Source organism: Mercenaria mercenaria, chromosome 11 (genome assembly GCF_021730395.1).
Source record: "Mercenaria mercenaria strain notata chromosome 11, MADL_Memer_1, whole genome shotgun sequence".
Lineage (NCBI taxonomy): Eukaryota > Metazoa > Mollusca > Bivalvia > Venerida > Veneridae > Mercenaria > Mercenaria mercenaria.
The window spans coordinates 23,648,760-23,662,518 of NC_069371.1; the positions used below are offsets into that span (position 1 = coordinate 23,648,760).

At 33.1% G+C, this 13,759-nt stretch overlaps 1 protein-coding gene across 1 annotated transcript in view; it reads right to left on the minus strand.

The window, feature by feature from the left end:
- Positions 1 to 13,759, minus strand: part of LOC123531566 (parathyroid hormone/parathyroid hormone-related peptide receptor-like) — a 111,894-nt gene that overhangs the window by 38,582 nt on the left and 59,553 nt on the right. Inside the window, exon 2 of the mRNA XM_053517988.1 lies at positions 4,441 to 4,532. Coding sequence (XP_053373963.1) covers positions 4,441 to 4,525 — 85 coding nt within the window. The 5' untranslated portion in view covers positions 4,526 to 4,532. The remainder of the gene's footprint in view (positions 1 to 4,440; positions 4,533 to 13,759) is intronic.

Consider the following 13,759-nt stretch of genomic DNA (forward strand, 5'->3'; position numbering starts at 1 on the left):
AGACCCACCGATCTTCCACGGGCTAGCTGCATGGTTTCCTCAAAAGAAGAAATTATACATGCCAAGCGACACTCGAAGCTACAGCGGTAATGTTTTGCAAAACAACGTCTAATTTATTAACATCAGACTTTAAGAGAATTTTTAGGCCTTGCACAGATGAAAATGATTATAGTATAATTTTAGATCGGGAAACCCGTCTAGATATTGCCGCAATTCTTGTAACAATAACTCATTCATGTATGTGTCTCCTGTCTGGTTACGTTTACACCTACTACGGTTCATGATATTTTTTCTCCTAGAATGCAACAACGATATTTTGATAATGGAGAGATTCCGTTTATTATTGGCCATTTTATTACCTAAAACTAGTATATCTCAAATAGATATCCTAGATAGCAAATAAATGTCAGTTTAACCTCTCCAAAAACTATCAATGTTACAACTAACAATTTACGCCTGACCTGTAAAACTGTTTTAAATGCTTTTCAAGTATATCTTTAACGTCATATGGCGGAATACATTTAAAAAGATAGTTACTTTTAAGCTCGGTTGAATCCATGGATAACTAACACGAGTTTTATAGCTGAAAAATTGCCCCGCAAATCCTATGTCTTAATTTGAAAATACCCAATAGCCATAAACCCGTTTCGCAAGAAAAGTATAAAATTACGAATCCTTGAACTCTTACCTGGAAGAGGATAAGCTTGCGTACGTTTCCACACTTTATTTGCAGAAACAAATACCTTTTTAGTGTTAATAATACAATTAAAAACATCATTTTCACGTTGTTATTTCTCTTAATATTATTTTAGCAAAAGTGGAAACATTAATGTTTCAAGCATTAAGATATAGACTCATACATTTGTATGTATGGTATTCTGTACAACGAATGCCAGTCTATATTATTTCCATCAATAGTACATAAAACAAGTCTGACCATGATGCTAGGTAATTAAAAAGAATGTTTGTTGTTGTTTTTTTCTGAGAATTATTGGAATGTGAAGAGTGGGATATGTTTGGCATTTTCTCATGGAAAAATATTATAATTTATTTTTCACCGGTACGAATCTCAGATTAAGTTAACTTTCTTTAAAACGGAAATTTATTGTGAACATCATTTACATATTTTTAGCTACTCGTGCAAAAATGCATCTGGAGATCACTTGGGTGACATATTATTCAATCTAAAAAAGGGGATCTTCTCAAAGATTTCCCAGATGAAGCCTTTCGGCGAAACGTCGGTATATTCAAATTGTAATAGTTTTTCGTGTTTGGTGGTATTTTTCTATTGTATATTTCAATCTCTCATAGAAGCAAACAAAAGTCACCTATGTATTAGTGATATTATTTCTATAATATTATTTCTTTTGTAGCCTTTTAATTCTATTTTTAAAAATTTAATACTTCGGATCGAATTTCATACGAACGTACATTTATAAATTAAGATCCACCCTATGCTGAACCGAGGCAGACGTTTGATACACTGCACGAGTAAACATATTTCCTTAAGGCATTAACTTAACTGTTGAATACAGGAAATGTTCAGTCGATTATTGTTATTGGACATGTATTAACAATATAGGAAGACACATTACCTTGCCGAAGACGTGACAAAACTAAGGTCTTGCTTATCCACTTTACATATAAATTACGCCAACTGGTTGCAATCGATAGTATACAGGACATTAATTTGCATAGGAGCAATTTCTCCCTTTTTGATTTTTTATCGTTCGTCAGTATTTATAGCTTTAGATATAGTTCCATTTCTAATAAAACTTTATTATTGGTATGAAACAACTGGAATGGTTTGGATGTTACATATTGATTTAACACTGTTAGCAGACATATTACAAGCTACTTGAAACTAACAAAAATAAGCATGATGTAGAAATATTCAATTCAAATCGAATCTAACTCTTAAATCTTTTGCGGACTGCTAAGATTTTGTTATAATGGTTAAATTATTGAAATTAATATACAGTTTACCTTTGGCTGTCTCTGTTTAAATATTCATAGACCAGTGGCCCGAACTTTAAACGGCGAATGAGTAAAAGTCCCAAATCCGGAGAAATCAAGGTTCATCAGACCATGTTTACTTCTGGCTGTCTCTGTTTAAATATTCATAGACCAGTGGCCCGAACTTTAAATGGCGAATGAGTAAAAGTCCCGAATCCGGAGAAATCAAGGTTCATCCGTATGTCCTCAGCACTTTGGCTAAGTGGAAAAAATGCAATCCTCTATTTGGAGAAAGTTACGCGAGCTTGTCGCTCTTGTCAAAATACAGAACTTAATGACGGCACACTGCACCTTGCGTTATGAGGTTGGATTGTGTTTAATTAGTTCTTGTTTCTTGATGCCTGTTTTTATTGTTTACTACTGAATTGATCAGGTTTTGTTGTTTTTGTTGTTGTTTTTTGTGAATGACGTGAACATTTCAACTCGACCTCTAGTATATCAAACTTACATCGCCACAAATATTTTGAGGTAATATACCAGATATAGAAAATAACTCCCATTGATATTTTTTAACTGAATTAAACGCATTTTCCAAATTACTTCCTGACACGCCAGTGGAGTTGTCATAGTAACAAATTGCATACAAATTAAAATAGACTTGCATGATTACTTTAAGATTTTGGTATTAATAAAAAAGAAATTGTTCATTAACGTTCATGCAATAGTATTGTATTTAGAAGAACGGTCTTACTTTAAGGACTATCTCTCGTATATATCTGAAGGATTTCTCAGATAACTGGGCCATCAGTGTTAGAGTGATTCGAGGTAGAACAATATGCATTATTTACAGATATTCATGGATTCAGACAATGAGTTCGAGCGAAGGGAGGTATTCAAGCGATCCGAGTTCGAGCGAATGAAATTAGACTGTATTTAGACTTACAAAGTCTGTTGAAATCAAATAATCTGTAACAATGTTAATTTCTTTCTTAATACTGACACTGATATTTTCTCAGAAAACCATTTTCTCTCTAGGCTAATCTCAACTCAACAGACTTACAAAATACGATACGTCATGAAGACGTTCAAATCGCATTTGTCCAGTCGTAAGAGACAGCGGTAAGTGCTATTACAGAAGATTGATTTTATGGCCAAGTGCTTTACATTTAATTACTCTAACGACTTATGCCAGTCTAGACTGTATTTAGTATGTTTTGTAAATATTTAAGACATTCAGCATGCCTATTTTTAAGAGCTAAGGGACATGAAACACATAATATTATTAGATTAGTTTAACATGGTTTAAATCACATCATAGGTCAATCTCTTGCTCATAGGTGTCAAAGCTACCGTATAACATAAAATAATGCACTTTCCATTACCTCTCATGAACAGACTCAATCAACCCGAGTCTGCTATTATTTTGCTTGGTTGCATTCTATGCTTTCACGGGACCTTCTTATAGCACAAAAGCAATCTTTAAGTGCCTGTTTGGTGGCTGTAAAAAGTCTGCCTGTACTTGGATTCAGTGTTGTTATATTTTCTAGTCCTTCGGGACCATAGAGTTCAATAATATCTTTGTAATGGAGTTCCGTTTAAGCCGGTGCTAGGGGGCGTGAGAGGTGTTGCACTTTCCATTACCTCTCAAGAACAGACTCAATCAAACCGAGTCTGCTATTATTTTGCTTGGTGGCATTGTGCGCTTCCAGAGGATCTTCTTATAGATTTTATTGATTGAGCCTGTTCCTGGGCGGTAAGGAAACGCAAGCTACCGTCAACGCCCTCTAGCCCATAGATTTTGCAGAACTCAAGATTTTTACATGTTACGAGTACAGACATATGCAGAAGTATTAATACGGCGGTGTACATAGAACTTCCAATGATAGACAAAGAGATAGACTCCATGAAAAGCTGCATAGGATAATTGGTTTGCCCAAAACGAAATCAATAGACAGAGCTAAACTGGAATACAGAGATGGGATTTGGGGTTATGGAGCTTGCATATCAAACAAATCATAAAAACAAATTATCAATGAGCCAGTCAAAATCAGATGATAGCATTTTTCGGGTATATGAAAACATTCAACATATAAAGAATCGGTCTACTTAATGGTCATAACGGGCTTTTGCCCATATAAGTAAGTATCTATTCTATTATGCTTGTCTCTGTTAAAACACTCTTACGTTAGAATGAGGTCACGTTTACTTGCGGTGACGTCAAAGTTTTTGTTGCGACCAAGAAAGAGCGCGTTTATATTTTGTCTACTGTTTTAGATTAAGGGCATCATAGGATCGAAATAATGTTTACGAAACACTGTTTATACACTCGGGCGGTAATACGTCGTACAAATAATTTCACTCGGGCTGCGCTCTCGTGAAATTATTACGCCCGATGTATAACCGCCCATCGTGCAGAAATAGTGTTAAGGCACTCTTTTGCTATAAATTATTTCTTATAGTACATGAACAAAGTACACAACTTACCAGGTTTTGGCTCAAAGTTTGCAATTCTGTCAAAACAATTTTCTCTTGCTGCAGCAAGCGCTTCCTTGTCAATTTTTAAAGCCATGTTTAATCTGAAAAATGTAAACACAATTTAATACAGACATGCAATGACACACCATTGCCGTAATTTCATCGACATAAAATTGTTCTGGGGAAGAAGAATTTCATTTAATCAGCAGAAAATATTTATCGTTCCTTTTTGAATTCTAACTCATTGCGTGCATTCAAACTAAGAAGATGATATTTTATTGGTAGTAAATTAAGCCTTTTGATTCCATATGAAAATCACATCTAACTTCAGCACGCAACTATTTCATTTTCCTTCAACATATCAAAAATGTATATATTGTTGTGTTTAGGCAGTAAAACATATGTCTAAACGGGAAATGAATTATATTATTGAAAGTTAAACTAATCTGAAAACTTTTCAATAAAAACACTTATTATATTGAAATAATTTTAAGGTAAGACCTCCATTAAATAGGTATGGCCGTTTGAAACTTGAAACAAGGAAACTCGTGAATTTTTTTTCGAAGTTGTTATCAGATTCATACTTTGAATAATAACATACTATGTATTAAACAGACCATAGTTGTTTAGTCTATGGCTGAAAATAGATACTTAAACGTAGTAAATAATAGTAAAAACATAGTTTGAATGAATTATAAAAAATATATTTAGTTCCTCGTGTTGTTTTCTGTTATTGTGGCAACAATCGCTTTGTTCAAATGGGAAAAGATCATAACTTCCTTGTTTTAACCGGTACTGAACAAGCTTCTACAGATCTGCAATTTCAATGTTTTTGTCTTGTTTGTTTTGGGTTTAGCGCCGTTTCTGAACAGTAGTTTGTTTTGTAAGAGCCTGAGGCTAATGAAACCGGTCCTGTTGGTCATTTTACCAGTGCCAGCTTTTCTGTGCAAGTAGGGTCAACTTCTCTGTATGAATCAGAGTTGAGATCGAAGAATTTCATACAGTCATAATTTCTCAAAAAATAAACACCTTTCTAAGGAAACGAATTCACGACCTCACAATCTACAGGTCTACGCTCTCTTCCACTAGAGGTGCTGTACAATGTATTCTGCACGTCCGTTAAACCGGAAGAAATGGCGAAACGTCATTTATCCGGAAAATGTAGAATAAATCGGCAACGGAAATGAAAATTATTTTATTGTTGTTTGGTTTAACGTTGCACCGACACAATTATAGATCATATGGCGACTTTCCAGCTTTGATGGTGGAGGAAAACCCCAGGTGCCCCTTATGAAGTATATAATGGCAATCTATAAGTAAATTTATTAAAACGGCAAGATAAAGTATGATATTAAAACGTTGGCACGTTAAATAAGTGCAACTAATCTCTCAAAAGGAGCATAATCGAGCTCTTTGACCATGGGTAAAATATTGGAAAAAAAGGAAAGAAAAAAAAAGAGCAGGGACATATACATTTTACTTCACCACATTATAGACCAACAGATTATGTTTATTTACCAATGGAAAAAGTTTCAACATTGTAGAAAAGTTTTCTATTCACAAAAATGTTATCAGAAGTTTGATTTTCCCATAGACTTCCAGACTGAGAATGAAAAACTGTGCGAGTTTCAAATTTTTCAAAACAATCTAGCAAAAAACCGACCCTATGTTTCTTTTCTGCCGAATCATCTTAGTATTATTCTGAAGTTTTGAATCAGGGTTAACCGAATTCTAAATTGTAGAAACAAAATTGATGTCGATCAAACAAAGATAGAACGACCGCTTTGACAAACTGTCCATTCTTTCATTGGCTATTTTAGATAAAGAAAATAAGTGTATTTAGCTATTACTGAACAGAAAACTGTGATATAGATGTGCCGTTCGTTCTTTTGATTTTTTTATCAAAGTTAGATAATTTTATCTTAATTCATGGGATTTCCATTTTTTTAAATCCCCCGCTTTTCTTTCCTTAATCAACACTAAATCATTTTGCTCCAAGGTCGAAATATTTCTAAATTTAGTTGAACAATCGCGTATAGAAATTTGATTCATAAACCCTTACATTAATTCTGAAATCTGCAAATTTAATAAAATTATTACATATAATTGCAAATAAAAATCATTAATTAAGCAAATATTTACAATATTTACAAGTTCGTCTACCAGCTGATCGGCATTTGTCCTCATTAATTATGCAAATTAAGTCCCGCCTATAGGTTAGCGGACACCAGATTTTACGTAACATCCCACAGCTACACAAAAATGAATGAAATATCAGTATTAAGCGAAACATCAAAACGTCTAAACTCGACGGAATTTAAGGAGGAGGAGGGGATGGGAGCCCCTCGACCATCTCCTCAAAATACACCCCTGATACTGAGAGATGAATTGGAACATGTTAGATAAGTATCAGATAGTAAATATTCAGTAATAGTACTATTCTTAGGCCCCAATACATTACGACTACGCCCGCGACCTTGTGGTTGAATCGCAAAATATCTAGTGCGTCCACTGCCCAGAGGAGAATATTTTTGATAGTGCCAATGTAAACAGACAATATAAAACGTTTAAATTGGTGTTTTTGACTTTTGAGTGTTCCTGTTTGTTTGACTTGGATAGCTTTTCAATGTTTGAATAATATTTAGTGTTTTTAACCTATGATAGTTTGATTGCCACAATTGTTGACCTATACCGCGAAATTAGTGATGTGACGTCACATGATGACAATGGCTGACTATTGTTATTCGAAGTACACATGGATGTTTCTTGAATGATATCTAAATTATTTTCACACAGTAGTTGATGCATGTGACGTGAAATATTGTGGTAAAGACAAGAAATACTCTGTCGTGTTGTTTCTTGTTTAATGTCGTTACGTCGAGTGTCAAGTGCCGCGACAATACAGATGGACAGTATAAACAGTCAGGTTATAACAAACACTGCCGGGGTTTTATCAAAAGACGTCTTAAAGCAAAGAGGACGAAAAAGCAAGGGTTCTTATCTACATTGTACCTAGCGGGGAAAGTCAATAGTATCCGGGAAGGTAAACACTTTAAATACACGAGTGCTTATGGACGTCATAATATGACGTCATATTAAGACGTCATAGTGTAAGAGCGATTTTAATTTTCAAAATGTTTGAAAACTTTGCAATAAAATTGTATAGATCATGTTTCCTGAGTGAGTCATGTGTTTTTCCAACGCTCGGGACAACGTGGATTTTAGACCTCACTAGTTGTCCCTCGGGATTTGAAAAGCCCTGGTTACACATGCAGTCATTATTTTCCTTATTTTCCATAACACGCGAATAATTTACACAGCCAGTCAAGTAACCAAATTCATTGAACACTAACAATAATTGTTTAAACAAATTATTGCAATTAAAATGTACGAAAACGCAATAAATCCAGCTAATTTAATATTGTAATGTAAATGTAAATAAAAGTGGTATCTAAATCGAAAAGATGAATAACAAGAAATGAGTCTTGAAATGGATCATATCTAACCATACTATACATGTATTATTATTTGTTTTTTATTTTCAAGATCTACACATGGTACATGTCAAGAAATAGCATCGGACAAAAAAAACGATATAGGCCTACATGTATGCACGAACATGATAAATGGGATGATTATGTTGCAAAATCTAGACACGTTGCCTTCGTCTCCCTATCCTGTCAGAAAAATACATTTCACAATGCAAGTTGCAAACAATCACCGTATGGTCTTGCAATAGGTTATTTATGATTGTACACTGTAATTATATGTTGCATGCAAGAATGAGATGTAAAAAAAAGATAAAAAAACTCTACAGTATGCATATTTGTTCCCGAAAACATTAGGTTGGTAGACTTAAAATTATCTTCATTTTGAAATGCATCGCTACAACTGTAGGTGGAAAGTTTCACCGGCAGGTAAATTCGAGCGTTATCAGTACTATGAAAAAAACTTCTGACGGCATATGCTATCTTCCAGAATCGAAAAAAGAAACATGATATATGTTACGTCTGTGTTTAAATGCAAAACAAAAGAATTCTTTGAATAGGAAATAAATGTAATTCTTATCAAACATTGATTTTTCCTAGACAAAAATGCGTAAAATGAAACAGATTCATTTAATCATAACCATGATGGCAGACAACTGCTTGGAGATGAGAATACATACCTAGGTAAAAACGGGGTCTTTCATTTTATATCAAAAGTAAATCTACAGAAAGCATCTATGAATGTAGAAAGAGGAAATGACTTTAGCATTGATGGATATTTACTGCTAAGAGTTTTGATATTTTTGATAAGTTTGAATTCCGCTATTTCAAAGTAGATAAGAAGTTGCAGCATCACTATCTGCATGCAACGTCACATGCCTAAGTTCTAATAAGTGCCAATAAATTGGATTATGTTACGTTTGCAATTTAAAGTCATAAAATGATGATTTAAAAGAATTTGTTTGGAAATGCAAGAGCACTAGTCCAAACGTTTAAAACATAATACATGTTTTTTCATCATTCAAAGCAAACAATTGAAGCAGACTCGGGTCCTTTTAAAGAGGCACTGAACCATGTAAAACCAAATATGCACAAGCACCAGCTTAAGCAGAAATCTATAGCTGTTATAAATGAGCTACTCGGAAAATATAACAATACTAAGTTAAAGAATACTATGTACAAGGGATAATTCACAATTCAGCGGCATCTTATGACAGTTTCGACTCATTATACAGAGTTAGAATTTTTATAGAAATGTATTCTTTGCTTTTTGAATAGAATAACATTATAACCCTTAAATGTTTAATTGGTATAGTTTTGAATAAATCAACTTCTAGACCAAAGGCTTAACCCCCTTAAAATGGCATCTCGAGATTACACCTGGTAGTTAATGATTTTCATCTCTAAGCTAAAACTCAGAACTAAGATGGAAAAGTTGTATTATCTATTCAAAGAGATAAGTTTAACAATTTCAAGCAAGCGTACAATGGCTACTATCTGGCACGTGAGTTCACTTTGATAACAGTTACCTCTTATCATATTGTACTAGAAACGTGATAGTTACTATAAGCAATCAGTCGGGACAGAGATAGAAAACATATATGCTTTAGTATGAATTTTGTAAAGAATGAAAACAGGTTTAATTTCAAATAAAAAATATTGGTGCAATGATATCATGCCAGATGACACGCGCGATGTGACGTCATTCACAACGACTTTAAACAAAATTGACCTGTCAGAAAAATAAATCAGCAATTAAAATTTCAAAAAGAACATAAAGTTAATATAATAAGACGGCATAGATCAAAGCTGAATAATCTTGACTATGAGAATTCATTAATCTTAAGGGTATTTCAAATTGAAACTTGTATCTTTACCGGAATGGCACTAACAATGTCACGTGGCCGGATCTCTTATAATGAAATGCTGTTTAGAGCAGTATTCAATAATTATTTTCTGATACTGATATTTCATAAGCAACATTTCAAATGAAACATATCTTTAACATTATGGAAAAGGATTGCAGTTTGATGAGAGTATATTTCTAACTTACCAAAATGACTTTAAACGATCTCAATAAGTCTTTTCTTTTTCTTGATACCACTGGTTTACTTTTATAAATAATGTATTGATTCATTCATTTATTTAGGCAATAATTTCTTTAAAATAAAATAGAAGTGCTTACTTACATATAAGGTCTTTGTCTACCGTTTATATAGAATATAACCTATCAATACTCTATAAACCCGTCATACTATTATTTAGATTTTAATATCCACAGACATTTTCGCATTCTGGACGAAACTATAAATCACATAAACAGAAAAACGTTTCAATATATTTCAATATAATCATCACTATATTGCGTTTAGGGTTATTTATTAAGTGCACTAAATAATTATAACCATGATAACATAACTATCATATAGCCACTATCCTGGGAGCATTTTTCATCTGTACATATGCCACACTGATTCCCGCGCACTGAGAATATTGCTCTTGAATATCGAGCGAATCTTTCGGTTTTCAATATCTTTAGAAATAACTTGAATGTTCTTTTTTAAATGTTTGTTGCGTATTCGATGCGAAATCAAAGTCTGTATTTTGCATGTGGTATACCATCAAATAAATTGGTTCCATTGTAGAGAACGTTTTAAAAACTTGGTTACAGTCTTATATCATTAACATTTGAACTACAATGGTGTTAGTGCAGATTTTTATCTACTCATTGATATGTATAACACTGATTTTTAAAGGGTGTTACTGTAGCTTTTCTTCAATATTATGCTGTTTTTAAAATGATCTGCTCGTTGGTTTAGCGAATTTCCCGGTTTGTTAATAAGGTTTCTCTTCAATACTTATATTACTTTTTGAATCGATCGATCATTCATTTATAACTCATATTGCAAGTGTTTTAATGAGGTTCTTTCATCGATACAAATGCTGTTTTCAACATGATCTTCTCTTTAATATACTGACTGACATACGTTTCCACAACGACAGACATATTCCCTACTTTCGAAACATCTCTCAAATATGATTAGAGCTTTCTATTCTTCAGTTTTCTCCTTTATATCAGATAATGATTTCGGAATCAGATTGTCTTAAATTGTCACGATTAAATTATGTACTACGGCTACTGGTTTTACCCACTCAGCAAATATAGACCTATACCAGTCTTAGAAATTCGTAATATTAATTACATTGCCCTCCTTGTTGAATAATATGGTATAACCAGTTTTGGGTTGCAGTGTCATACGATGATTATTAAACACCGGGCATTAACTAGCCGGAAAAAATGGCTTCTCTGGACTCAACTAGCCAAGCCACACACTTTTAGTAGATCACTGTCTTGTAAGTGTTATTTCAATTAAAAGTCTCCAGCCTGTATTCAATTTTCAATTTCTTCTGAATTCAATTAATACAGCAGATTATAAATCACATCGCTTTGACAGCAATTTTCCTCAATATTGCAAGGATATGTAGTCAACAATGTGTCAAGCGTTCCTGATCAGTCTGCGCCGCTTTACCTTGTAGTCTAAACATTCAAAATGCTGGTCGTGTTGTTTATGAATAAAAATACTGGATAAAAACATTACTTTATTGACAATATAGAAATGTGGAGTATTGCATTGTCAATACCTGTTAAGAAAAATAATTCAAAATACCTCTTATATCTGCGGTCTGTTCTATTCTGAAATTGTGAACAATTTCTAAAATGATTCGTTTCGTTTACTATTGTCTGTCGAAGCATTTCCAAAATATAGTTAATATTATAGTTTTATAAAAGATGATGTTTTAGCATAGTTTTTTCAGATAGTAAATACAAACGTTTGGACAACGAGTGTTTTATTTCTAACGGATACTTTCGTGGCTTATCGGTTTGAAAATTCAACAATCTACTAGGTTTGGCGTACAGTAGAACATGTGCATGTGCAAGCCGGTAGTCAAAAGCAATTATCATTCATTCAAGCAAATGATTTGAAACATTATCAGAATAGTCTCTGAGGTACCGGAAGGCCATTTGATGTATTGAATTTATTGTTCATTCAACATACATAAATGTATATGTTTGGCACCAACGAAACCTTACATTTCCACGAGAATTAACACATTCACTGCCAAGATCGAGGAGAGCATGTTTAATCAATATACTATCATTTCAATAGATTGAGCCTGATGCTTAAACTATTAAGTCGCCACCGGAAACCCATATTCGATCAACTTCTTCAGCAGACTGTTAAGAATTTTTAGTTTGGGAATACAGAGACGCTCAAATCAAAGGCTTAAATCACCTATACAAGGAAATCCTATCCAACAGTAAGTAACTTTAGTGAAGAACCGGGGACACGAACTCATGACCCCTGGTTTCATAGTCAGGCAGTATTACCTTTGGACCACTGAGCACCCTTTAAAATATACTATTATGTGTATTCGACAATTTAACTTCAGTTTGTAAGTTTTAACATCCGCTTCTGTATACAATTTAAGCTGAATGATTTTCTTTTAAAATGTTTCTAATGCAAACAACATTTGGTACTAAATTACATGTTTCAATAAGTTAGTCAACCTCGCTGTAACTAATTTCATGTGTCAGTTGAAACATTCATATATTGTATACATTGTTAAATTAACGCCGCCGAAGAACACCGAAAAATCAAAATCTCCAGCTACTGTATACTTGTTTATATGAAAAGGAAATTATATAACCCCAGTAAAGCCGTCATAAATCTGATGTGTTTAATGCAAATTTAAATATGCAATTTCATCATACATTTCATTTTGTTTTCTTACAATATACTTCGATATACCTATCAATATATTGCGTTATTTCGATATAAATATAACATTTTAGTAACCTCACTATCTTATACTTTCTTCCTTTAACCTATCACTGAGGAACACTATTCTCAGGACTGGTATTTTCTCATCGCTAAATTGGAAACTATGATTCTTGCTCGCTGAAATAATGAGCGTATCTAAGGTTCCTTTTTTTTCAAACTAACGTTTTAAGTTTCTTTACTGTTTATATGTATTACATGTATTACTGATTTGTAATTCAATTAACAGGCGGAAGTAGTTTTATATTATATTTATTACAAACAAGTAAATTACAAGTTCTTACTCTTATTCAGCCTACATAAATCATTTCTTTCTACTAAATTAAATATTCAGTCAGTATATGAGAAATTAGTACACGATTTTAGGGTGTGTTAATGCGCTCCTACTGAATGCCTCTTTTTCTGCTTATTGATATGCCGACTTTCATGCAGTTTCCTCAAAGGCTGGCACTATCACTACTTACAAATCATATCTAAAAGTGCTTAGTTGTTTCCATTTCTTAGCTTTCTCATTTATATTAAATAATGACTTCAGAATTAGATTGCCGTTAATTGTCTGAGATCTAATTATGAAATACATAATGAGTTCCTTTTTTTCTCAGATAAAGTTTCTGATAATCCATTATAATTACGTTCTAGAATTTGTTGAAACAACTGGGAGTGAAATCTCTTATATTGAGAGACCGAATGAGTAAAGTATATACATGTATATTGTATAATGCAGGGTTTCGTTGCAAAGTCTTAAATATTCTAGAATATTAATGATGAAAACTGTATTGTTAAAACGTCTGTTTTATTTAACATTTCTTTAACCAACCGTCCGCTGCCGTGGAATTCAGTTACATCTTCCATTTCTTCAAAGCGCAAGAAACACAGAATAAACGTAATTTTAAAAATGTTTATAAACATCGAGTATTTTGCATTAAAATATTTGAATCATGCTATTATCTAAAATCATGGCAGATTGACAGATGTCGCGAAAACACTGCATAATTCGTT